This window comes from Saxophila tyrrhenica, assembly GCF_035928015.1.
Source record: "Saxophila tyrrhenica strain CCFEE 5935 chromosome Unknown scaffold_3, whole genome shotgun sequence".
In the NCBI taxonomy this organism is placed as follows: domain Eukaryota; kingdom Fungi; phylum Ascomycota; class Dothideomycetes; order Mycosphaerellales; family Extremaceae; genus Saxophila; species Saxophila tyrrhenica.
In genome coordinates, this window is record NW_027041735.1 from 1,046,979 (window position 1) to 1,071,910 (window position 24,932).

General features: G+C 55.0%; 11 protein-coding genes across 11 annotated transcripts; 4 read left to right on the forward strand and 7 right to left on the reverse strand.

Moving 5' to 3' along the window:
* Positions 1–74: 74 nt before the first annotated feature.
* On the reverse strand, positions 75–1,238 carry LTR77_002353 (uncharacterized protein; the record flags this gene model as incomplete). The annotated part of the gene is made up of 1 exon (XM_064799612.1): positions 75–1,238. One exon carries the CDS (start codon positions 1,236–1,238, stop codon positions 75–77), a length of 1,164 nt encoding a protein of 387 aa, XP_064662367.1.
* Positions 1,239–2,501: 1,263 nt separating this feature from the next.
* On the forward strand, positions 2,502–3,141 carry ACTA1 (Actin, alpha skeletal muscle; the record flags this gene model as incomplete). Its single annotated transcript, XM_064799613.1, has 2 exons — positions 2,502–2,861; positions 2,914–3,141. 2 exons carry the CDS (start codon positions 2,502–2,504, stop codon positions 3,139–3,141), a joined length of 588 nt encoding a protein of 195 aa, XP_064662368.1.
* An 84-nt stretch (positions 3,142–3,225) lies between these two features.
* On the reverse strand, positions 3,226–4,161 carry LTR77_002355 (uncharacterized protein; the record flags this gene model as incomplete). The annotated part of the gene is made up of 3 exons (XM_064799614.1): positions 3,226–3,705; positions 3,768–4,037; positions 4,114–4,161. The coding sequence occupies 3 exons, from the start codon at positions 4,159–4,161 to the stop codon at positions 3,226–3,228; spliced, it is 798 nt and encodes a 265-aa protein (XP_064662369.1).
* A 346-nt stretch (positions 4,162–4,507) lies between these two features.
* On the reverse strand, positions 4,508–7,933 carry MSH3 (Mismatch repair protein msh3; the record flags this gene model as incomplete). Its single annotated transcript, XM_064799615.1, has 1 exon — positions 4,508–7,933. One exon carries the CDS (start codon positions 7,931–7,933, stop codon positions 4,508–4,510), a length of 3,426 nt encoding a protein of 1,141 aa, XP_064662370.1.
* A 242-nt stretch (positions 7,934–8,175) lies between these two features.
* LTR77_002357 (uncharacterized protein) lies at positions 8,176–9,015 on the forward strand (the record flags this gene model as incomplete). The annotated part of the gene is made up of 1 exon (XM_064799616.1): positions 8,176–9,015. One exon carries the CDS (start codon positions 8,176–8,178, stop codon positions 9,013–9,015), a length of 840 nt encoding a protein of 279 aa, XP_064662371.1.
* A 557-nt stretch (positions 9,016–9,572) lies between these two features.
* On the reverse strand, positions 9,573–10,004 carry LTR77_002358 (uncharacterized protein; the record flags this gene model as incomplete). The annotated part of the gene is made up of 1 exon (XM_064799617.1): positions 9,573–10,004. The coding sequence occupies one exon, from the start codon at positions 10,002–10,004 to the stop codon at positions 9,573–9,575; it is 432 nt and encodes a 143-aa protein (XP_064662372.1).
* A 1,509-nt stretch (positions 10,005–11,513) lies between these two features.
* LTR77_002359 (uncharacterized protein) lies at positions 11,514–13,858 on the reverse strand (the record flags this gene model as incomplete). Its single annotated transcript, XM_064799618.1, has 2 exons — positions 11,514–13,381; positions 13,678–13,858. The coding sequence occupies 2 exons, from the start codon at positions 13,856–13,858 to the stop codon at positions 11,514–11,516; spliced, it is 2,049 nt and encodes a 682-aa protein (XP_064662373.1).
* Positions 13,859–14,773: 915 nt separating this feature from the next.
* On the reverse strand, positions 14,774–15,478 carry LTR77_002360 (uncharacterized protein; the record flags this gene model as incomplete). The annotated part of the gene is made up of 2 exons (XM_064799619.1): positions 14,774–15,247; positions 15,305–15,478. 2 exons carry the CDS (start codon positions 15,476–15,478, stop codon positions 14,774–14,776), a joined length of 648 nt encoding a protein of 215 aa, XP_064662374.1.
* A 633-nt stretch (positions 15,479–16,111) lies between these two features.
* LTR77_002361 (uncharacterized protein) lies at positions 16,112–18,580 on the forward strand (the record flags this gene model as incomplete). The annotated part of the gene is made up of 1 exon (XM_064799620.1): positions 16,112–18,580. The coding sequence occupies one exon, from the start codon at positions 16,112–16,114 to the stop codon at positions 18,578–18,580; it is 2,469 nt and encodes an 822-aa protein (XP_064662375.1).
* Positions 18,581–18,918: 338 nt separating this feature from the next.
* LTR77_002362 (uncharacterized protein) lies at positions 18,919–20,896 on the forward strand (the record flags this gene model as incomplete). The annotated part of the gene is made up of 2 exons (XM_064799621.1): positions 18,919–19,158; positions 19,448–20,896. The coding sequence occupies 2 exons, from the start codon at positions 18,919–18,921 to the stop codon at positions 20,894–20,896; spliced, it is 1,689 nt and encodes a 562-aa protein (XP_064662376.1).
* Positions 20,897–21,718: 822 nt separating this feature from the next.
* LTR77_002363 (uncharacterized protein) lies at positions 21,719–23,908 on the reverse strand (the record flags this gene model as incomplete). The annotated part of the gene is made up of 2 exons (XM_064799622.1): positions 21,719–23,753; positions 23,904–23,908. The coding sequence occupies 2 exons, from the start codon at positions 23,906–23,908 to the stop codon at positions 21,719–21,721; spliced, it is 2,040 nt and encodes a 679-aa protein (XP_064662377.1).
* Positions 23,909–24,932: the final 1,024 nt, after the last annotated feature.

Sequence of the window (24,932 nt, forward strand, 5' to 3'; positions counted from 1 at the left end):
GCCCAACTCCTGTCTCGAAACCGTACCGGAACGCTCATCAATGCTCGTAAATGCGTCATCGCCTCTGGTCAGCCTCAAGCCTGCGCCTTCTCGCCCTTTAGATATCTCGTCGTGTCCTGTGTGCCAAAAGTGAAGGGACTTCGAGTGGTTTCCGCCGGACTTCGCGGGCTCATGGGCAGTGCGAATAGGTCGTCTCTGTCGTCGGCAGCCCCAATAGTTCCTGAAGCGGCGTCGCCCTGTGCGAATGCATCGAGCGATGCCATGCCACCTGCTTGCTGTCTCTGCTGGGCTGCTACCGCCTCTGGAGGGCTTTGCGCCGCTACTTTGCGCTGTGCCCCTGGCGGTTGCCTGGATGCGAGTGGAGAAGAGTTTGGTGGTGCTCCTTTGATTGCTGCGAAGCTGCCGAAGGCTCCGACTGCGATGTCCGACGTCTCTGGGCTGAGTGGGTTGTGGTAAGTGTCCGGCTGGCCTGCTCCAGCCCCTGGAGGCCTGCTCTGCAAGTCTTGCTGTGTTGTCCCGACTTTCAAACCTTTCAGCTTGTCCATAAGCCGACCTCCACCAGGGCTGCGAGGAGATGAAGGACTCCCACCCAGATTCACCGAAGCCATGGCAGGTTGATTCGACAGTGCGATACTCCCGGCTCTCGCTGCGACACCGAAGTTCTGCTCTATCCACTCCTTCTCCGCGACCGCCATTTCCAACCCTATACCCTCCACATTCTCCTTCAATTCATTCTCAATCTCCTGCTGCAGCACCTGCAGCCTCTTCTTCGCCCAGATCGTATGCAACACCCCCCGCTTCCCCGCCTGCGTTGCAGTATACCCAAGCTCCGGCGAGAAGATCGCTGGCAGCGGGTTCGTCCTCCATATCACATTTCCCTTCTGCAACTTCACCGTCGCCGGGATAGCGACCCCTGGGCCGAGAAAGAAGTACAGCCGGTTGACCGGTATCTCCCCTCCGTCTGCAGTCTCTCGAGCAGGTAGAACGGTCCGCTTGCCTTCCCAGCTGACTTCCCAGTCTCCTCGGATATGCTGGGTAGTAGGATCGTCTTCCCACTCTACCATCAACACCTTTGTGCCTTCTTTACTCTTCCCCGGCTGGAACTCGAAGCGTGCGAGCGCATTACTGCTCGATAACGATGGTGACTCTACATCGTCTCGCGCGCTCACTTCGTTGGGATCGAATGCGGTATCGACAGGGTCGAATATCGGCCTCGTAGAGGGCGAAGTGGAGGTCATGGTGTGCTCGTTCTTCACAACGTGCCGATCTCTAAGCGGGTCTTCTTGCTGCTCTGCCCCACCCAGGACTGCTGAAGAGTATGGACTATCCCTGAGTTGTACGAAAAGAACGACCGTCGAGCTCTTGCTACAGTTAGGGGAGGAAGAAAAAGCTTATACCAACCATGCTTATACCTAGGTACTTCTCGTCGTCCTTCGCGAGTCCCAGTGTTAGGATCGACGAACTAGGGCCCCCGTCGGGGAGCGTCTGACGAATCTGCCGGGCTGGGAGGTATTTTTGGCTCAAGGGACCTTCTGCTCTGGCCACAGCACGGGAATGCGGAGGTACGGAGGTCCGACCGATGAAGAGAACTAAGGTGGAGACCGCGCTGGACCGCGCTGCCTTGAGCTGGACCGTCTGTCTGATGCTGTACAACCACAGACACGTTGCCATTGCATATGCAACTCGTGTTGTGTACGACAGACTACTCCTGTTAACGATGCTCACACGGATCCCGTCGACACCACCTCACCTGGCGAAGAACTCCCATGCTGCCTTATTGAGCCAAAGACCTGACGGCATTTGATCCGTATACCACAGCAGCCTCGACGGCAAAGCTCTATCGTGTACGAGCTAGTTGACAAACTCTGGTATTGAGGTTTGCAGTCCTTAATAGTATGAGAATCGAAACCTTGCCAAACACCTCGAAGACACCTGAACTCAGATCCACCGACTTTGAACACAATCGGGCAAGCACACTTCATCCCCAAGCAGAATTCTGGTAGATGGGTGCAGATCCAAGTTACAAGTTCGTTCTAGCAAAGTACTTTGACGAAAGTCCAAGCAAGTAGGTAAAGACTATAAGTTGTTTCTTTCCACTCCAACAGATGTGCTAAACCCTACAATCCTCTTCTCTACCCAATATCTCACACAGTGTGCTCGAAAGTTCGTGAAAATGGCGGGTACGTGTGAGGTGCGGCTCCGCTATCGCTTCAAGTGAAGGCTGACGTAGACGGTATAGAACAAGCAGTGGTCATCGACAATGAGTATCGTGTCCTCAGATCCGGGAGCGAAGCACGACGCTGATTACATGGTCACAGTACCAGCATGTCGCGCGCAGGGTTTTCTGGCGACGCTGCACCGAGTGCGGTGTTCTGTATGGCGGTCCTGGCCCACGCCTAATACTCCATCCAGCTGCTAATCGCCAGAACGTAGCTACGCCCGCGGAAAATTCGTGGCAAGATGCCATTCAAACCCAGCTCGCAATACCCGCCGAACGTAACATGGTCCTGATCACAGAGCTGACGGGGACTGACAACTCGGCACGGGAGACGAAGATCCAGTACTTCTTCGACACACTCAATTCCCATGCCTTCTATCTGGCCAGTCGGGAAGTACTTGCTCTGTTCTCCACCAACCGAACGACCGGTCTTGTGGTATACTTCGGTGACAGTGTTGCTTCCGTTATTCCAGTCAACGAGGGCTGTGCAGTCAAAGATGCCGTTTCGAGCATCGAGGTAGCTGGGGGTGAGATTACGGATGCCGCAGGCCTAGAGGGATCCGGTGTTGCGCAGGCAGTACAGAACAGCATTAGTGGCTGCGACGTCAACATTAAGAAAGATCTGTTTAAGAATATAGTTCTGGTAAGTAATCAGTGTTTCGAACAGAGCAACAGAGCTAACATTGTTTCTCCAGGTCGGCAACGTCAGTTCATCTGCCATGTCGGGTTTCATGGAAGAAGAGCTTCGGAAGGCTGCTCAAGCAAACCAAAAACTGTCTGTCGAGGTTCCACAAGACCCTCAAAATGCCGCATGGCGAGGTGGATCCATTCTCGGTGAACAATCCTCCTTCAGGAACTCTTGGGTGACAAAGGCAGCTTGCGACGAGCAAGGAGCGGCGATTGTGCACAAGAAATGCCTCTAGATCGCAGCCGGTCTTGAGTCGGCAGACCAGTCGATTCTCAGCTACTGCAGTCTACCGCCTTCAAAATGCGGAACAGTCATTCACTCATCTCACAAGAAGTCTCACCGCCCAATAGACCGCCCCAAACAGTACCGCCCACGACATCAACCCCATCACCATCAGCACCCGCCAAATACTCCTATACTGCGCCTTATCATTAGTCCGGGGATACTCCCTCACCATCCCCTCCCCATCCCTCGGCACTGGCACCCCCAAAAACTTACACAACGGCTTCCACCCATCCGCCGGATTGAACTCCAGCAACCGCTCCCTAGGCACGATTCTTCGCACCCAGTCGTTGTGACGATGGTAGATTTCAACCGAATCACTGGGCTCAAAGACATCGACGCCGCCATGGCGACGACGTTCGCAGATCTGGCCGTTGCAGAGGGTGGGATGGAGATTGAGACGCATGGGCGGGAAGAGATAGCAGGCGTAGTAGAGGGCTTTGCTGTGGGTTAGGGCGATGGTTGAGTTGACGGAGGCGCGCCAGGCGGCGGGGGAGGAGCGGACGCCGTGGATGAACTGTAGGACTGAATCAGCAAGACGCGGTGATTCGTTCTGGTGGAGTTTTGATGGAGGCATACCTTCGCGTTAGGGTACATGTGGACAAGATCATCCACGAACAGGGCAGTTGGGTAGTCACATCCCGACCTGAAGCCTCCATTCTCATACAGGCCACGTAGAATCTTCTGCCTCGTCTCCCGGTCCTCAGTCACCATCGCCTTTTGCCATTGCCGACTGTTGCGGTATGGGTAGCTTTCGCCAACGAGGGTTTCCGTATGATGACATGGCCCATACCCAAGTATCTCAAGAGCTTTCATCAACGAGTTCGTTCCAGTCCTTGGTAGACCAGCCTGTCAAACATGTCAATAGGTGTGTCTTTGTGTCGGACGGATGTTCTACAGGGGCAAGGAAAAGGAGAGAACGAACGCCGATGACCTGCAGACCTGGCTGTTTCTTAGAGTCTCTGTCCTCCATAGCACCGATCGAAGAAAGCTGTTGAAGGACGGAATGTTTTGAAAGGTGCTTAACCTGGTTCAACGCTCTGCAGCAAATCCATTGGGCTGTACTATATACGGGCAGTAGTTCAGCCCCCAAACCGCAGGTGCGGGTCAGGAGCCGTCTCATCAGCTCGTTCAGCGCTCATGTTCGGTCATAGCATTCACGAACTCGATTGGACCTTCACCACGGGTGCAACAGAAGTCCTCGGCCGATGAAAAAGCGAGCCACCAAAGGGCCGGGACAAATCGGTGTGAGCCCTAGAGTATCATACAACTTCGCCGCTTGCCATAAGGTACAGCACATTATCGCTACTGGTACACGACTACATCTGCTCAACAGCAGCCAACATCCTCTCGAGCCCCTCCGCCTCTCCCTCACCAACCATCTCTCCCACGATCCTCGACAAATGTCCCATCCGCCTCCGACTCTCCTCCTCCTCCATCTGCTTACTCCTTCTCCCCGCCTCATCAAGCAGACTCTTCGGCAAACCAGCCAGTTTTGCAACGTTAAGACCGTAGCTACGATGCGCCACTCCAGCTCCCACTTCGTACAAGAACGTCACGTCCTTCTCCCCAGCCTTGCTGTCTTGCTCCGTAAAGCGCATGTGCACGTTCTTCAGCTCGCGGGAGAATTTATCCGCGATGCGGGCGAGGGATTGGTAGTGCGTGATGAACAGCGTCAAGCTCTTAAGCTTGCTGACGACATGATGGAGCACTGCTTGAGCGATAGCAACACCGTCGTGTGTAGAAGTGCCACGACCCAGCTCATCGAGGATGATGAGGCTGCGTGGCGTAGCTTGCTTGAGGATATCGCTCGTCTCGGACAACTCGACCATGAACGTGCTCTCGCCCTTCATCATGTTGTCAAAAGCGCCCATGCGTGTGAAGACTGCGTCGAGAAGCCCGAGGTTTGCTGAGGTGGCGGGGACGTAGGAGCCGATTTGCGCCATAATGCATATGAGAGCGACGGAACGCACGTAGGAGCTTTTGCCGCCCATGTTTGGACCTGTGATGAGGAGAGCGCGGGTTTCGTCTGAGGACAGGTGGACGTCGTTGGGTACGAAAGCATCGAGGAGGAGCTGCTCGACCATTGGATGGCGACCGCCTTCGATGTCTATGCCGTTGTCGTCGGTGAACTCTGGCTTGCAGTATCCGGGTTGACTGGCTATGTCTGCGAGCGACAGTAGACAGTCTAGCAATGACAGCGACTGTATGCAGTCGCGGAACGCCTGGTACTTTGAGCCGATTTCCGCCAAAAGCTCGATGAAGGCGGCATCGCAAGCATTTGCCAGAGCCTCCTTATGCTGATCGCGCTCTCGTATCAACTTGATCACCTCTGGAGCATGGTACCGCGAGACCTTCTTCGTCCCAGAGATCTTCGCCCACGAAGCAGGCAAGTTCTTCAGCATCGTGTTATCGAGCTCGATCAAGTACTCGATACCAGCCACAGTAACATAGTCGACTCGCTTCTTCTTCAGCTTCTCAGCAGCAACCGCCTTGAACTCGTCAAGGTCATGCTCCACTGCCGCAATGCCGCATTTGTGGTTCGTGATATCGTCTGTTTCGTACTCGTCCCGGAAGAAGCTGTACTTGTCGTCTTGCTTTGCGGCTTGTGCGTTGATTCGATCGAGGAACGAGACGACCTCGTCTGCGATCTTCGGCAAGGAGGAAATCGCTTCGTTGAGTATCTCTGTCTCGAAGCCAGCATCTGCCGCGGAGACCACGTGCGCATATTCCTGCGCGATCGTCTGCAGTGTCTGCAGAACGCTTAGAAGCTCTGGCCGGGTGCATTTGCGGTAGTAGATGCGGATGAGAGACTTCTCCAGATCGGCCCTCACTTTGCCCATTAGGCGCTTGATCCGGTCGACAGCTGCTGTCTGTTGGGTGTCTTTGAGCTCTTCGACGGCTGCCACCCGTTCGTTCAGCCGTTGCCGGTCAAGCAGTGGTCTTCCGACCCACTTTCGTAGCAGACGCTGTCCCATCCGTGTCTGCGTCCGGTCCAGCGTCCAGAAGAGACTGCCGTGCTCCGAGTAGTCCGTTCCATTCCGGTAAATCTCAAGACTAGTCAGAGTGTTGCCATTGAGTAACATGTGTGACCTTGCACTGAACGACTGGAAGTACTTTGTCAGATCGAAGACATGCTGTAAGCCATAATCAGTAAGGTGGGTGATCATCGCTGAGAGACATATCGTTGCATTCTCCGACAGCTTATGGACCTTATCCAGAAGCGTGCCAGTCTCTTGCGACGACTCGACCTGTGAGCTAGACAGCTGGTCAGATGCCATTTTGTCGGCATAAAACTTGGTAATGTGGCTGTATGACTGGGCGGCCATCGTCCTCGGCTTGTCGACCCGCTCAACACGGGCTCTGTCGCCGAACACGTTTGTCTTGCTGCCTGAGAGATGCTGGACGAGCTTCTCGGTAGCCTTCGAGACGTCACCAACAATGACAAACTCGCAAGGTGCAATGTGCAGTAGCCGGGTTTCCAGTTCACTTCGCATCCAGCTGTCTTCGAAATCGTCGTAGATGATGTCGCCGGTGGCAGGCTGCACGGCCACGAGTCCGATTTGAACCTTCTCATCTGATCCCCAGCCTTTTGGGCTGGTCTCAGTAAGGCAAAGCAGATGGCCTGTCGCTGGTGCACCTCCTTCTGGTGCAGCTACAGGGGCCTCCAAGCCTTCTTGATCGTCAATGTAGGTGCCTTTGGTATAGAGATTGGTCAGGCCTCGTTCGAAAGTCTTGTTGCGGTTGTCTCCAGCGGCTTTCAAAGCAGCCGTCTCAAGTTGCCGAACAACACCAACCTTGTGACCGGCAGAGACCAGCCGCTTTACATGAACATGCAGTCGATGCACTGGTACGCTGGCAGACGCAAAGCGATCGAGGTGTGCTTCTGATGGGTGTTCGTCAAAGCGCATTTTGCCAGGGATGCAGACGATGCTCAGCTCTTTTGCTGCTGTACGAGCGTCCTCGCCGAAGAACTTAAACTTGTAGCCAACCTCAACCACGAGCAGAGTGTCCATGTTCTTCCGCTTGATGTCGATGACTTGCCGCTCCATGGGCGTCAATTTGTCCTTGGCTTTCTTTGGACCTGGGCCTTTTCTGCCTTTTCCTTTCGAAGCTGCTGGTTCTAGCGCCTCTTCCGGCTCCTCATCTTCTGCCGCATCCTGGTCCTCCTGCGTGTCCTCTGAGATGATGTGGTTTCGACGTTGCAGTTCTGCTATGCTTTCTGGTCTCCCGAGCTTCTTGACGAACTTCTGATGCATGCGCTCCTTGTACCTCCGTGACTCCTCGTCCTCCTCTGATTCGTGGTTTTCGTCCTGAGGCAGTGGAGAGCTCGAGAACATGTATTTTGACGTCCTTCCTGTGATCTTCGGCTTCTTTGCTCCCGCGACGTTGCTCGACACAGACTGCAGCGAGGCTCTTCCGCCTTGGGGATGACTTTGAAGTCCATCCTCTTCGCCATCTTCGAGACCAGGCTTTGCTCGCTTATAAGGAGGTGTGTCGTCCTCGTCCTCTTCTTCTTCTAGAGCACGCTTCGGCGTTCGCGAGTTCCTTCGCAGCCCATTGTTCGGACCTTCATCGTCGCTAACGAACAGGTTATCATTCTCCTCGAGGCCATTCTTCCCTGACTCTTCGGATTTGATCGCGGGCTTGCTCGGTGTCGGTGCTGGTTTGGACGAGAAGAAGTTCGATATGGACTGCTGCTTCTTCTGCGATGTCGACTGGGACAGAGGAGGTTGCGACACCATCTTACATTGACATGTTCTGGAAGGAGGTGGAGTCACGAAGTCACGTAGAACGCGCGACGCGCCAATGGACTCATGCTTCCCAAAGAGGAAGGAGCAGCTTATGTTGACTTCATCTCATTTGTTCGGAGCGGAACATCATTCTTCATTCATCTTACTTGTCCGAACTCCATGTCGCTACCGAAAGGAACACGATTTAGAACAGAATAGTTGGTCAGAGGTTGTACCGCTCCATAATATCCACCATGGCGACCACGATACCCGAGGCTTCGCTGTTAGGCCTGCCAACTGAACTAAGGCTCAGGATATACGATTATGTACTGCAGGCAGACATTAACTGTCCCATCGTCGTTGACATTGTCCATTCCAGCGATTCCAATGGGACACAAGCTGCTCTCATCCCGAATGCAGAGGCCGCCTTTTCTTCGAAGATACCATGGCTTAACTTACGGACGACTTGCCGCCGCATTTCCCACGAGCTGCAGTCTTATGTCCAAGACTCGTCGTGTCAGAAGAACGACTTCAATCGCACGTACGTCTTGGATCTCGAAGTCAGCAGGCACTACGACAGAGGACCGGCGACTCGTACAGTCACCTGGCGAAGCATCCCCTGCGCTCCAGCCCAAGCGAGATACATCATCATGAATGTCATCACCCGCTCCGGCCCCGGACCCTGGACCGACGGCGGTTCTGCATCGCTCGCACGAGCAGTGTATCAGGTACTCAACCATGCAGTGCACATGGGCCCACGTATCTTCCGGAAATCTCTACTCCCCCACCACATGAAGCTACAAGACTTGATAATCAACATCGACATCGGCGTATACTGCAGTGCGCCCATCCGAGGCTGCAACACCAATCCAGAGATCAATGGGTCATTGTTCCAGAGCGGCTGGATGCAGATCTCGCGGACTGGGTTCTGGTCTGGCTACTTGGAGAGAACCAGACTTAAAACCAATGGAGAGGAAGAGGTTGTCATTCCTACAGAGTGGCAGATGTCGCCTGCTCTGCCTGGGTATTGGAGAGGTCTGGGGTTTCAATGGGGCATTACGGGGTTGCAGTGTGCTAACTACTTTACACTGTGATACTTTCATTCTCAAAATCGTGGACCATCCAAACGGATCCTTCCTCTCATGGCTTACATGCGGGAACATCGCCTTCTCTCGATTCCAGCCACAACCCACCCAGCCCAACAGCGCCGTCTCGAGACCGCCGAATCAGGATTCCAGATCTCAAGGTTTAGCGGATTCATGCCGGATCGACCTCCGTCATAGACTTGGTTCGATCCGGACTGCTGTTCTCATGACGGTGGCGCCAGTGTCGATCTATGCAGACGTACCCTCGAGCCTGGATAACCCGGAACATCGCTGCTGTCAACTGTACTTGGAGCAGGCTCTGTTGGCCTCGAAACCAGGGGCAGAAGGTACTCTTCGAGCTTCTTGACGTTCTCGGCAAACTTCCTCATGGCCGCTGGCGTAACGGTGACGTAGATACAGCACTACAACTCAGCGGAGCACCGTAGTTTCGGGATGCCACGAGCATGGTTGGCTCGTGAGAAGTAAGCGACCCTGCCAAGGTCGCGATCATTCACGTTTTGCTCGAATGGACATCTGGGATCCATGGCTTGAGCGAGCTCGTCCTCTTAAACCAACAACTCTACGGTCTGCAGGTTTGGCAATCGGCTCCAAGGAATGTTGCCGAAGTCAGAGACCGATAGAGTGGAAATAAAGGCCGCAATGATGCCGTACTTTTCATCCAGGAACGAGATGCTGTAAATCCCCTGGCGGCTGATGTATGCCTTTGCCGCAGATCGGAAGTATCTTTTGGACACCAGGAAGTCGCTGGCCTTGCATTTTGTGAACGGTGGTTGGGGTCCTCGTTCCAACCCATTAACCCCATCGACCCATGGGACCCTGCGACCCTCTCTTTCCTGCCAATTCGCTTTCGAAAACCACTTTAGCTCGATTTCGTCGACTTCTTCATTGTAAGCGAATCCGAGCATCATGTCCAGTATCTCCTGAGGAAGGGTCATGAGGGTAGGGGACTCTCTCTTGTCTGAAGCTGGGGATGACATGCTGAGCAGGTTGGCAAGCTGGAGGATGCAAGAGAGGATTTATGATCTACTGAGCTTTCTCGGCCAGGACTGCGACTCTATACTCTGCGTCTCACGGGCCAGCGTTGCTGAGACACATGGTGTCGTCTTACGATGCTTGTCTCAACACAGCGAGACCGAACAGTATTTGGCAAGCTCTCAGACGATGCTAGACACCGCCACTACCATGTCCCGTCCAGCTCGCAAAGAGTGATGACTCTTTGGGATCTGTTATCTAACGCAATGTTTCGCGAAACGACAAAGACTCCGAACACCTTCGATATTACTACGGGCACCGGAGATCAGCAGACTGTCTGACAAAATTGGGCGTGCCAGCACAAGCATGCGCTGGGGTTGCTTACTACGCGAACTCGATCGCCGATCGCCACAGCTGCACTTTCTCCTTTGGACGTAGTGGCGGACAAATGATACCTGTACGGACTGCTGGGGAGGGCCAGGATGGCTTCTCCAGCTCAAACGTCGGACTCCATCTATCGCCCTACGAAACTTCCTGCCGCGACACCTATTCAATGACAAGTTCGACATTCACCCCCAAAGCGCTCTCCTGCGTCCCGCAGCCGTCACAATCCTGGCCTGGACCTTTGCTGCACAGAGGTCAGCTCTGCATCCTGGCCATGTCTCCATCCTATGCAATTCACTTACCATCTTGTCCTCGATCCTCAAGGTCGCAGATCTCTTGGTACAATTGGCGAGCCACGTGTTCGTCGAATGTTGGTACTTGCGTGCCGTCTTCGAGCGTTACCGTGTTGTTCTGGTCGTCAACACTGGCTTAGAATACCAGAGTCAGATACACATCAAGCAAGCTATCGTCTTCGGAGCATGATTGCTTCTCATTACTCACAATTGTGACTTTCGTACGACACCTCAGCTGCTTCCACAGAGCTATCGGACGAATACGACTCGGTATAGTACTTCCCGGTGAGTTCGTCTCGCGCTTGAAATTGAATTCAGACGTGCCTGTGTCTTCCGGCTCGCTGATTTCTTCGACCATGCATGGACAATTGCTGATCATGATGTAGTCTCCTTCTTGGATGTCCGCCACTGCTTTTGACATGATCATCTCGACTATTATGATATGGCTCTCGGTGTCTGATGGTGTGCTTCGATATTCAAATTCCTACGAGGGGGTACGCTGTGTGCCCAATCACTACGTCAGTCGTCGATTAAGTTTCAACGGCTTCCGTAACAACCTGATCGAGGTTAAACGAGGTGAATTGACTCAATTCTGGAAAGAAAACGGGTTTGCTGGTTCTACACGATGCTCCGCTATCGCACAATGTAGTCACTTTTGAGCAACGATTACGTTCTCCTACAGTTGACGAACAATGCGAAAGATTCCGGCGATGACCTTCCCACGACAAAGAAACTACTCCTCCGTTCCCCACGAAGGAATCCCGTCGAACCAAGCTCATGACCGGTCCTTTTCCATGCCCTCGCTCCTGTCAATACGTCCTTCAGTCCTCACATGCCTCAATAAACAGGTACGCCACCTTCTGACCCATCACCGAAACTCTCTTCAAGCTCGTCTTCCAGCTCAAGCTGGACTGTCTGTTGGCTCGCAGCAAGCATGCGATCACTCCGCGGTGCCACCTTGTTGTCTTCGCATAACGCGTCGATGAGTTCCAGCATACGATCGCCATCCGTGTCAAGCATGCGTTTCAAGCCCGCAACGTCCTTCGGCATGTTGTGTAGCGTGAGCTCCGTCGACTTGTCAACAACCTTGGGCGTGGGACGCTCCCAGCACACCTTCGAGCCATGGTACAATGGTGTCCCATTGTCCTGAAGTATATCCCTCTCTTGTTGATCCTTCTTGTGCTCTCGGGGCCTGGTGACAATTGGCATGAGCAGTCGCTCGAGCTTCTCCACGTTCAACTGGAAGTCTGTACCCTGGACGATTTGAGCAGGCCTTGCGTGGAACTCCGTGATACCACAGACCTCAATGATGCGGGTTTTGGTGATCAAGCGCCCGAAGTCCGTAAGCGCAAGCATGTCGCCCGTGGTGCGACGGGTATGAGATGAAGCGAGATCGTTCCAGTGGACATCGAGTGTGAGCTTCTTCAGATTGGGTAGTTGGTCGAGCAGATCGGGTGAGGAAACCTCAGCAAAACGAAACGGTAGGGTGATGGCGGTCGCAAAGGCTCCAAACACACCAAGCTGACCGTTGCAGTATAGTCCGAACATGCTATCTGGGACTGAGTTGAGCATATCGAGCTTTGGGAACCACTTCCGAGTCGCCCGGTCACTGGTTGCTGCCACCTTCACCAGTCGATCGAATTCCAGCCTTGCAGCGTGGCCTGAGATACGACGGTTAAACAAGGCAATCAACTCGTCCATATCGATGCCAATGGTAGGAATAGTGGCGCGCACTTCGTCAAGCGTTGGAAAGGAGCCGCTGATTACGGCTTGAGTGCTGCCGGAAGGCCGATCGAATGACTGATTTCTTATGAAGACCTCCACAGCGCCCACGAAATACTGCTTTGAGACAAGCAGCTCGCACACTTTAGGCTGTGGAAGCGCGTTGTTGTGCGGGCCCTCGTACCAGTAGCCCACGTTCGCCCCTATAAGGCGACAAGCTCTTCTCAGTCTGAGACATTCCAGGGTCGCCCACTTGAACCGTTTGGTAGCGGAGTAGACGAGATCGAAGATTATGTCTTGCAGTTCTTGTGGTAAGCCGAGAAGGTTGCGCTTCGGGCGGAAAGTCAGGTGCTCAACGGAATGCGTCAGCCCGAGGAGAATGGCATCGATGTCGCGATTTTGACGTGTGCTTCGAAGATGGTAGTTCACTTGGTAATTCAGTCTCTTCGCCATCCTAGCGCTCTTGCGTGGCTGTGGTGGTGCAGCCGTGTCAGCTTTCGTGGTAGGAGGCACTTGCTCGCGATCAGGGGTGGTTTCGTAGACTTCGACGTTGCGCTCGATGCCTCTCGCATCTGCGCCTGGCGTGATGGTAGTAGCTGGCTTCTGTGAAGACGTCGGGATGGCTTGCGTGGTAGGAGGCACTTGCTCGCGATCGGGGGTGGTTTCGTAGACTTCGACGTTACGCTTGATGCTTCCTGGCACGTTCAAGGGCGCGTCCAGTGACAGGCGGCTTATCTGTACCAGGCCTTCACTCGACGTGTCAAGGTCCGAAGTCTCGAGCGCGGCAAGTTTGACGTTCGTTGGAAAAGCGGCCAGTGGCTCTGCAGGGCGGCGTAGAGTCGGTTTCAACTTCAACCTCATGCCACCTTTGCTGGCGGTGGCGTCGGTCGACGATTTGTCGGTGCTCGCATTAGTGAGGACAACGTTGGCCGAGCGCGAGTCAAAGTGGTGGAAGGAAGACGCTGCAGGGTTTGGGCAGGCTTCTGTGAAGTTGTTTACTTGTCTTGTAGACTTCACGTGTCAAGGAAAGCTTGTCTTGGCACACGTGCTTTGGTTGACCCAGCTGCCACTTCTCCAGATACCTTACGTAGCCTGTACATTGGACTCAACTAGCAAGAAGACTCGGAGATGGAATGCGTGAAACAGTGTTGAGCAGGTATGAAGCATGAGGTAGACAATTCTCAAGAATGACTTACTATAGCCAGCAAGCATGCCTCTTACCTCATAGCAACCCAATCGACCCAGCGTACCACCCCCACCGCCTATCACATATTCATACTACTCTCATCCCAGTACGTACTCTGCTCGCGCCTCGCGCCTTCTCCACCAAAGCACACCCACCACGCTACTTCCATCTCCTCACGCCTCCTGCCCAGCTGCATCCTCGAACGAATCGACTGTCCCACCTTGACCTGCAAATTCTTCTGCTTTGGACTCCTCAAACTCGCACTTCGACCCATCGTTGTCCAGCCCCGCCACCAACTTGGTGTATCACGAGTCACATTCCTTCAAGGTGAGGGTCTTACTCATGAAATCAAGGGACTGGAGGAACCTGACTTCGTCACTGTCTGTCATTTGCTTCAATGAGTCGAGATCCTTCGGAAGACGCTGTACGCAAGCATTTAGTGTTATGCGGATTCCTTTCGATAGGGGTTCGAAGTCGTAGCGCGAGGAGCGAGAAGGCTTTGTTGGGTGTTCGAGCTGCTTGAGTTGCGAAGGAGTAGAGAGTGTCCCCGAACTGTCAAAGATAGTAAGTCCCTGATCGGGGGCTTCTTGGCAAGTGGCATCTGGACACTCTGCGAGCTGTGAGCATGAAGAGTCGCGGAAGACATTCGGACAACCAAAGAGTGATGTTCTGCCGTCTGTGAAGACTGAGGCGGTGTGCGCTTCGGTCGCAATTCTGCTCCCGCGGCCGAGTGAGGAGTGTAGATAACGTGCGGCCAAAAATGTCGACGTTGCTCTCCCAAATCGCTCGCTTGGCGGCCGAGTCTGCGTACTCGCATTCATCAGCCTGAACGTGCAGCTGCAGCAAGCCGGAGACCTTTCTGATGTCAAGTGCTCGGGCAACAGTGAAAAGCTCGTCCTCTGTAAGATCAACCTCCCACACGAACCGCGGCTCGACTGCTTCGAAGCAATCTGGTTTAACAACGGCTGTGATCGTCGTTAGACCGGGGCAATCCGGAAGCGTCCAGATGCCATACAATGTGGACACTTGGAGTCTGACGCTGGTGATGAACTGTCTAGCTAGACCACGATCTTTTAAGAGTAGGTAGAAGGCACCTCGCATTGGGTCTGAGGTGCCCGCTGTGTCGAGAACTTGGTTGCCGAAGAATGCTTTGGAGGCGGCCAAAAGGTACCTCTTGCACACAAGCAGCTCACAGACATTGGCTTTCGGGAACGGTCGTGGAATGTAGGTAGAATCGCCTCTCCGTTGCCGCATCTCTCTCTACCCATAGCGCGCGGGTGGTGGGATTGAAGTTTTGGACGCTGGGGTATGCGAGATCGAAGATGATGTCTTGGATCTCCTGTGGTAGGCTGAAAAGATGGTGTTGTGGTTTCGGGTCGAGTTTGAGGTTGGCAATGGACGAAGTGAGGTGCAGAAGCATGTCGTCGATTTGCTGAGTTGATGTAGCGTCTCGAAGCTGTCGTCTTTTCTCCGTCTTGAATCCAGTGACTTTGATCTTTCTGAAAGAGCCAGGCGCCGGCGGTGTAGGTTCGGCGGTGTATGGAGACGTGTACAACGGGATGTTTAGCCTGAACTCACCAGCAGTTCGAAATCGCTTGTGGGCGTCTTGGTTGTCATCGCCAATCTCTCGCTTCAACATCGTGTCGCGAGCGGGCTTGCGCGGCTCATATCCGCAAAGTGAGCATCGCACAGCCCAATCATAGGCACACACAAGACAGACAATAAGCTTGCAGCACAGCAAGCGTTTGGCTCCGATGACCAGGTGATGGCATAAGTCGCATTCATAGTCACCAATTCGATTGCGCTCTTTGGCGGGCGCCGGTGGTGGCGTTTGCCGGCGTGAGCAATGCGCTACAGGGTTGACCGTGCCTGAAGACTGCACCGGGTGGTCCATGGTTGCGGATTATTCGCACGCGCGGACGCCAGGAATCTGCGTTATTGTGAAGAAAGATTGTGCGAAGGAATAGGATGTGAGGTGAAGTTTCCGTTCCTTAGCGTGCTTACCTTGGGAGTCTCAATTCACCTGCACATTTCTTGGAATTCGCATTCACTGCCGTCTCACATCGACTCGGAACGCGTTATTAGTCTACGAACTTGTCTTGAACATCCCAATCAAGGTAAGGCGACGTCGCGGCTTGCACGTCGCGAATACGCAGCGGGAGTTCATGATCAGGAGGCGGAGCCCGGGTACCGTGAACGGTATTGGGTGGTGTGTCATCGTGAGAGTGGAAGAGTCAAAGTCAAGACGGAGTCAAAGGGAGATGTGGTCGAACGAGAGTTTGGCTGCTGACTAATCGCTTGGCGGAGGACCTGACCTCATCGCTATCCCACTTGTAATTGCTACTACTTTCTTGAATACAGTGTTTCGAGACGCCGAAGACCAAGGATATTCCTCCTTAAGAAGTACTGCCACCTCACCTGATCGCTATCATATCCAAACCACGACCTTCGCTCATCCAGCAATCTCACATAACCCCCACCACATTCAGTCACTCGCTGCACAACATCATCCCCCGCTCAACCAAGTATGGCGACGACAGGACCGACTACAGCTGGCGGGGATACCCCAGGGGCACCCAACTCACCCAGGCGAGGCGGCAACCGAGGCAGAGGCCAGGGCAGACAGCCTAGAGGAGGCGTTCACCCAAACGGCATATCAGCGATACCCAGCGAAGGCGGCGACGGCAATCCTCAGGCGCAGTCTCCCGGCAACCGCGCGCGGGGCAGAGGCAGAGGCCGCGGCGGCAGAGGTGGTCGTGGCGGCAACAGGGACCGAGCTCCAAGCATTCCGCAGACAACAGCATCTGTACCCGACCAGAATCCAACCGCAGCACAACCACCACCGCAGCCCGGCGGAAACGGCGTCTTTGGTGGTCGCCTGACCAAAGACGCCGACAAGAACAACACTACAGGCGAAACCGCGCAGGGTGGGGAGGGTGAAGAGGAGGCTGAGGTCTGCTTCATTTGTGCTTCGCCGGTTGCGCACCAGAGCGTGGCACCCTGCAACCACCGGACTTGCCATATCTGCGCGCTGCGACTGCGAGCCTTGTATAAGACCAAGGCTTGCGCGCACTGTCGGACTGAGGCGGGTACGGTGATCTTCACGGACGATGGGGAGAAGAGGTTTGAGGACTTTGAGAGCAAGGACTTCTCTAAGACAGATGCGAACCTTGGTATCGCATATGAGAAGCCTGAGATCTTCGAAGATACAGTGTTGTTGTTGCGCTACAACTGCCCGGACAAAGACTGCGATGTCGCTTGCTTGGGCTGGCCAGACTTGCACCGACACGTCAAGGCCGTGCACCACAAGACTATGTGCGACTTATGTATTAGGAACAAGAAGGTCTTTGCGCACGAACACGAGCTGTTCACCCAGCAGGAGCTACGAAAGCATGAAAAGTATGGGGATGACAACCCAGGCGCTGTCGACCAGAGCGGATTCAAAGGGCATCCAGAGTGCGGGTTTTGCCGGCAGCGCTTCTATGGCGACGACGAGCTGTACGCCCACTGCAGAGACAAGCACGAACGATGTCATGTATGCGATCGCAGGACTGGAGGTCAGAACCCACAGTACTACCTCGACCACAACGCTCTAGAACAGCACTTTGGGCGCGACCACTTCCCTTGTCTGGATACCGAATGTCTGGAGAAGAAGTTCGTCGTGTTCGATTCTGCCATGGATCTGAAGGCGCATCAGCTGGAAGCACATCCCAACGGCATGTCGAAGGATGTCAGGCGAGATGCTCGAAGGGTAGACATCTCAGCCTTCGACTACAGGCCACAGTATGTGGAGCCAAGACGTGGAGGTAGGAGAGGTGGTGGAAGAGGTCGCGATCCCAACTCCGAGCCCATGCCTGCGGCACCTAATGGCCACATGAGCCGTGCAGAGCTTGCCCATCAACGTGAGCGTGAGATCCAGAGCGCGCAGTCAGTGTCCACTCGCACATTCGGCGGACAGCTCTCCACGCCATCTGAACCACAGGCACAGACAGTGCACAGACCCGCTCAAGCACAAAGCCCACGACCAGCAGCTGCTCGACCAGCAAATCCTCTCCTCCACGATCGCCCACCACTTCCCACAACCACCGACACCCGTCCAACTGAGTCCCTTACCCCACAAGAACAAGCTCGCCGTCTACGCCACAACGCCGTGACCGAGCGCGCTGCCAACCTCCTCGGTAACGAGCAGACGAAGCTCGCCGAGTTCCGAGAACGCATCTCCGCCTACCGTACAAACAAAGTCACGGCCACCGATCTCATCGACGCCTTCTTTTCACTCTTCGACACCTCCGCGGCCGAACTAGGCAAGCTTGTGAAGGAACTCGCCGACCTGTTCGAGATCACCGAGAAGAAAGACGGCCTCCTCAAAGCCTGGAGCGACTGGAAAGCCATCAACGAAGATTACCCCTCCCTCCCAGGACCTTCAGGTAGTTCAAGCACCGCTGCAAGCGTTCTCGGAGCCGGAATCGGCGGGAATAGAGTTCTCAAACTTAAAAGCTCCACCGCCCGCAGCGAACGCGCCGGCCAACAACGCTCATGGAACAACACCGCTGCTGCGACGACGGCTTCGAAAGGTAATGCCTTCCCTGCCCTCCCGTCCTCTGGTGCTGCTCCTCAGCAACAACCGTCAGGCTGGCTCTCGCTCCGCCCTGCCGCTGCTGCAAACTCCAACTCCAATTCCGCGTCCAACTCCACGCGGCCTTCGCCGACGCCCAGCCGCGCGCAGTCGTCTGCGCAGCTCAAGAAGGGAGGTGAAGCCTTCCCAGCGCTGCCGCCTGGGAAGAAGCCGACGAGTACGGTGTTTAGTCCGGGATATACTGGGTCCGGCGTGATTCGGCAGAGTAGTAGCAATACGTCTGCTTTTAGTTGGGGCGCTGGAGGCGGTGCTGGGGCGGGGACGGGTGCGAGTACGCCGCTGAGTGAGGAGCAGGAGGTTGTTGGCGGTGGGAAGGGGAAGGGGAAGAAGGGGAAGCAGGTGTTGTTTCAGTGGGGTTGAGGAGGTGAGATGTGGATGGCGGATGTTTGGTAGGGCCGCGAAATCGTAGGAGGTGTTGATATGCGGACGGTTGTCGTTTGCTCAGGCGGCAAGATCATATGTACAAGTTGGTCATAGAGCTGTAATTGATCAGCATGTCCCTTCTAGGCCGACGAGGCTGGCGGAGCTCTACGCGAGGCTGCGTCTCTGCGCTGTGCTGTGCCGCGCCTCCACTCAGGTAGCTCTGCCACCTCGTCTCAACCGCACATCTACCTGCTATAAGCAGAACATCTTTCGATCTTCTCGAGAAGGCATGCTATCGGTCCTGTCACGGGAATACCCACGAGGTCCTCGACAACATGGATGGACTGGATGAGGTACAACATGCACCCATGACGTTCACAGTCGACAATGTCCTCAAGGACGTGCCACCTGCCAATCTTCTGGACATGGCTTTCAAGGGCTGTACCAGTGAGCACGCCTTCGCTTACGGCTGGGAGAACATGGTCGATGATGAAAAGCCTGGCCATCGCTCATGCCTAGGGCCAGCACGAAACAATCGGAACTCTATCAATGGCAGTGTCTGTCGCGCAGAAAACGTGCGCGATGCTGCACGACTTTGGGAGGCTCTATACTACGTGCGCGATTCTGCACGACTCCCGGAGACTCTATACTCGTACCAACCCATCCCGGAAAAACAGCATCCGCTTGTTGCATCTTGAGCCCGCAGAAGACGATCAAAAACTCATCCGCTGTTCCCTACGCACTGCACAACTTGAAGATGTGAAGAATCAGTACGACGCTGCTACTTACACTTGGGGATCCGATGAGCGGCAGCGAGCCATTGTCGTCGATGGCAAGCTTCTGTGGATACGGAGGAATTTGTAGGATCTCCTACGGACAATGCGGCTGTACGGCGCAAGGGTGCTCTGGGCGGACGCCATCTCCATCAACCATGCTGACAACGAAGAGAAGAGCCAGCAAGTAGAGCAGATGCACCAGATCTACCGCCACAGCCGCATCACGAGGCTATGTTTAGGCAGTCTGGGGAGCTTGGACGCCAAATCAACGGCACCGACCCATGCCGGGGAAGGCTACATGTATCGCCCGTGGAGGTCGGCCGAACGAGAATATTTTGACATCCGAGACCGCTGGTTTGGACCAAGGGAAGATTGGAATTTGTACTGCCGATTTCCCGCCATCGTGTCTAATTCTTACTGGATGCGGCTCTGGATAATCCAAGAAATCCTCCTTTCGCATCGGCTCCAGGTGCACATGGTGGAGAATCACGTAGCCTTCGATTGGTCTTGGGTCGATGTCGTGGCCATGGGTCAAAAGCTCAAACGAACTCGCGAGATTGCACGCAGTCCAGGGTGGAACATTATGGTCTCCCTTAAACTCCAGCGCAAAAAGCCTAGCGAGCGAGATTTTCCGATGTTGATCAGTACTTATTCTCGGTCTGAGTGTTCCGACAAGCGCGATCTTGTCTATGGGCTCAAGAGCCTAGCAGTGGATTTGGAAATTCCCATCGACTACTCCCTATCGCATGTCGAGCTCTTCGAGCGGGTCGTCCTCGCATATCCCGGTCAACCAGCCGGGAGGTTGGCAGATCCACTGTGCCGGGCTCTTGAGCTCCGGCAGCAGCCTTACTTCGAGCGTGACCAGCGCTGGTCGATGATGGAAATCCAGCTCTGGGCACTGGGCGAGGTTATACCGATCGAAAAGGATAGTTTGATTTGCCATGGTCATCTTGGTGATGCTCCCCTTGCCCAGTGTTTCACGAGCGCCCCTTTGAAGCTACTGCGAGAAGGAGATCTACTCTTCACCTTCCACCCAAACTTCAACAACATCCATTCGTTGCCACCGTTCGGCGTTATGGCGCTCAGGAAATTGAATGACGAACCAGGACCAGAGGCTGCGCTGCGTGCGAGTAGACGGCACACTGTCATTGAAATGTACGCCTTTCACTCACACATTCCAATACGGATACCGCGGGAAGTGGAGAGGCCGACCAGCGTGACATGGGAAGGTGCTGAGGCTTATGAATTGGGTTGCTCAACTTCTCTGACTCTTCCTCGGAGAATCACTTTGAGCATGGCCGTCAAGGACTACATCGCTGTCGGACAAGACTTTCGCCCTTTTCTCCACAAGAAAGCCATGGCATGGGGACGCGGTTTGAGGTTACCGGTGAGCATCCGCTCTCATCAAATGGAACAACAGGTTCAGCGTAAGAGAAGGACACAGTATCGACAGCAGGCATACAGGCAGGTGCAGAGATCTGTCATCACTGGGGATTTAGATCCGTATCCAGCTTCGGGGACAGAAAATCCACCTTGACCATAAGAAACCAAGTGTTTGATTTTGATCTGGAGAGGGCTGGTGACAGAAGCGAGTTCGTCTGCCGGCGGTTCGAGGAGACCCTTGTCCACGCAACGACTGTCCTGACTTACTCCGCCCTGGACACTACGCTAGCATGGACCCTTGTCCGCATCTCAGCCGGGGTTTTCTATCAGATTTTCCCGCAGGCAGCTTACGCACATCTTTCGCGCACTGCCATCTTGACCACTGTTCAACAACATCTCCCAGGATCCAACTCCCACCCCATAGCACCTAACCCAGTACCGATACGTCAATGAACAGTCTAGCCAAGCAAACAACAAGACCCACAGAGAAAGGTGAAAGATGAACCGAACGGCGTTGAACCGAACGGCGTTGAATAGAGTAGAGAGCAGAGCAGAGAGCAGAGTACACAAACTTTTTCACATCGTTTGCACTATTACCTCTTTCAGTCCCCTCCATTCCCCTCCATAAATCGCAAAACCGTAACGCTCATCCATGCTCATTCCATGCCAAAACATCGGGTAGTCCTTCAAGCCATATCCTCATCTCCACCCCGCCGCGCCCAGCGCAAGCGACCAGCCCCATCCCGCCATCATCAACCCCAGAAGCCATGCTCGCAAGCTCGAAAATAAGTGGTATCATAAATCGCATCAATCGCATCAACCGCATAAATGTCCAAGCAAGAGAGGCGCATACGAGATCCCAACCCAACCACCCAACAAACCCCATCTCAAGATCACCGCAAACATCTCTTGAAAATCTCAACGCCAGATCACACCCACCATCCTCGAAGCTGCCAACCAAACCCCTTCGCTGCCTTCACCTCTTCTTACTCGAAACCCCGCGACTATTCCCCGCAAACCACGCCGCCAACCCCGTGACGTCCTTACCCTTACTCTTACTCCCACTCCTGCCCTTCGCCTGCTTGACCTTCTGCGCCGCCGCTGGCATCGGGTAATCGTCCGCGAAAGCCATCCCAAGCGGATCGGGCAGCATACCGGGGGGGAAATTCGGGGGCGGAGGGGGGATGTCCGGGCCGACGGTGATGATATTCGCGTCTTGTCTCTTAGCCGTACCGGATCGCTTCGCGCCGGCGTCTTTGGCTTTGCCGCTGCTCTTCTTCTTCTGCGGCGGCATGGGATCCATGATCCCCAAGTCGCCGAGGCCGAGGTCCATGAACGGGTCGTTGAGCGCGGCGAGCGGGTCCTTGGCCTTCTTCTCCTTCTTCTCCTCGGCAATGGGCCACATGTGCATCTCAATCTCCCAGTCCGGCTGGACCATGTTCTCCCACACCTGTGGCAGAATAATCTCGCCATCAGGTCCAGTAAGATCGTACCGTCCTTGCCGGACGTGCTCGCCGATCGGCTCCATGGCCATGAAAGCCTGCTTGATGAGCCCCTCCATGCCCTTCCACGTCTTGCAGAGGTAGAAGGGGAAGCTGTACTTGCGGTCCATGGCGTCTTTGAATTTGATGTTCTTGCCGGCGTGGTCTGGAGGTTTGAGCTTGGCGGCTTCTTCTTCGAGTTCCTTTTGCTTTTTCAGAGCTTCTTCGCGCGCGGTCTCGGCTTCCTTGAGCTTCTTCTCGTGCTCGTCTTTGGCTTTCTTTGCTGCCTCTTCGGCTTTCTGCTCCGCTGCCTCCTTTGCCTTCTTGGTGGCGTCGGCAATCTCTTCCTTCTTCTTCTTCTCTTCCTCCTCTCTGGCTCTCTTCTCGGCCGCTGCCGCCGCGTCGGCTTCTGCTTTGGCCAGAATCTCCTTGTGCCATGCGGCACGGGACTCCTCATTCTTTGTGAAAAGCGCCTGAAGTGCCTCGAGCGAGTCGTTTTTCTCCTCCTTCTTCTCAGCCGCTGGTGCTGGGGAGCTTGTATGGGAGGGAGGGTGTTGATACCAGGGCGGCATTGGGTAGCCAGGCATTGGTGGCATGGGGTACCCAGGGTACTGCGGCATTCCAGGATGGCCATAGGGACTCATCATTTCTGAGCCGTAATGGGAGCTAGGCGCGACAAAGCTCTGTGGTCGTGGCGGTCCCTGAGGCCGGTGATGGTGGGTTGGCGGCGCATGCGGATCCATGGCAAAATAGCTTGGCCCAGAAGCAGCACTCATTGGCGAGAAAGGATTCTGCTGTGACTCCTGCGGCGAGAAGGGGTTGTTGTGGATCGGATAGCCGAATGGATCCTGCTGCTGTTGCGGCATATGCACCAACGCTTGTCGCCCGCCGTAGCCACCATCAGGGTAGCCTGGCTGAGAAGTCATAGCGCTGGGAGGGTAGCCACCATGGCCGGGCGGGACGCCGTGCCTGAAACCTGGGCCTGGAGGAGGCGGGTAGGCTCGAGGTGGTGGCATGCCATGGTGGCTGTAAGGGTAATCATCGTGAGACGACGCCACGGTGCTGGACGACTCGTCGGAAGGAGCGCGATGCGAGTCGTGGCGTCTTACGCGGTGACCAGAGTGGTGCCTTCGAGACGAATGTCGTCGCCGAGGCTCTTCAATCTCGGGCTCCAGATCTGGCTCTGGCGCCTGTTGTCTGATTCTTCTTGACGAGTGTCGTCGAGTCGGCTCTGGACGTGCGTGTTGGGTGGTGTAGCGTCTCGGCAGTGGTTGACGCGCGCGCGATGCTGAGTCTCCAGGCTCAAGGTCGTCCTCCTCTTCGTACTCCTCGTCGTCTTCGTAGTGTGGTTGATCAATGATCTTCCAACTCCCCTCCGACCCGGAAATGCTGTGACGGCCGCTGCTACCGCTGCCGCGGCTGGTGGGGTGCGAGCGGATGGATGCGCTGCGGCCGGAAGAGTGGCGCGGTCGGTCGTCGAAGATGACTTCCACTTCGGGTGCAGGGGGGACGAAAGCGACTGTGGATGGCCTGGAGTAGACACGACGAAAATGTTAGCTTCTGTCTGTTGTTGCGGCGAGGTCGACGCCGTGGGGCCGCTTTTCCTGCGCTAGCGACGCCGGCCGCGAGACCGGTGAGGCATTGCAGGTGACTGTCGAACAACGGGAGGGGAGTACTCACGGCATGGATCAGTCAGTCAAAGTATGAAATGGGAGAGTACAAGGACACTCGTCGTCAACGACAGGATGGTCGCCCGTGGGGGTCGTGGTGGTGCTGGTGACACTCGTTCCCGGGGCGATGGATGGTCCCGCGTTTAGCGATATCGATTGCCGTGTCAAGCGTGTCTCGCGTTGTTGCAGCGACGTCCTCTGTGCCACCCTCAACAATGCTTTGTCGGGGAGAGGACGGTGTGGATGGAGGTTTTCGAGCGGAGGTGTTGGAGTGTCAGCAAGGGGCAACGACACGCACTCCTTCGCACACTCCGGTCGACAGTTGGCCGCCGAGACGTGAGAGGGCCAGGAAGCGCGCGGTGGAAATGAGACACTGCTGCCCCTCACACGTGCAAGGGTGAAACGTAAAGCTCCGATCGGGCTATATCAGCCCTCGATGGTTCGTTTCTGACTTTCAGACTGCTTCTCGTCAGACTATGAGTCGGTCTTGGATAAGATGGAAAATGGCGTTTGCGGTTTGCTGGCGTTGCAGATGCAGAACGTCCGATGACGCAGCAAAGATAGGTCGATTGCTGAAGGCCCAATGCTAGCAGGGTAGCTGTGCCACGTTCGGTCAGATGCTGCAATCTGGAGACTCCCAGGACGTTAGCAACCGCTTTGCCAGGAAGACGGACGAATTTCGAAAAAGTGTCTGCTGCTGCAGGACGATGAGACCAGTCCAGCGACTAGCGGGACAGACCGGCTGCGGCCTGCAGGTAACCATCAAGCGAACTGCAACGGACTCACCTTAGATTGTGCAGTTGGAGAAGAACCACTGTCGACTCTCAATCTCAAGCGGGTGGGAACCGACTTTGATGAACCCGTCCTTGTGGTCACCAAACACCAGTGGTTGCCCAAGCGATATCGCAGACCCCTCTGTTCTGCCAGCACCGGTACCACTTCGAAGAAGAAAATCGTCACAAAGGATCCTGCGCATGCACCTTACGCACTCTGACGACAGACTGCAACTCTCCAATCAGCACCGTTATCAATTCACCGG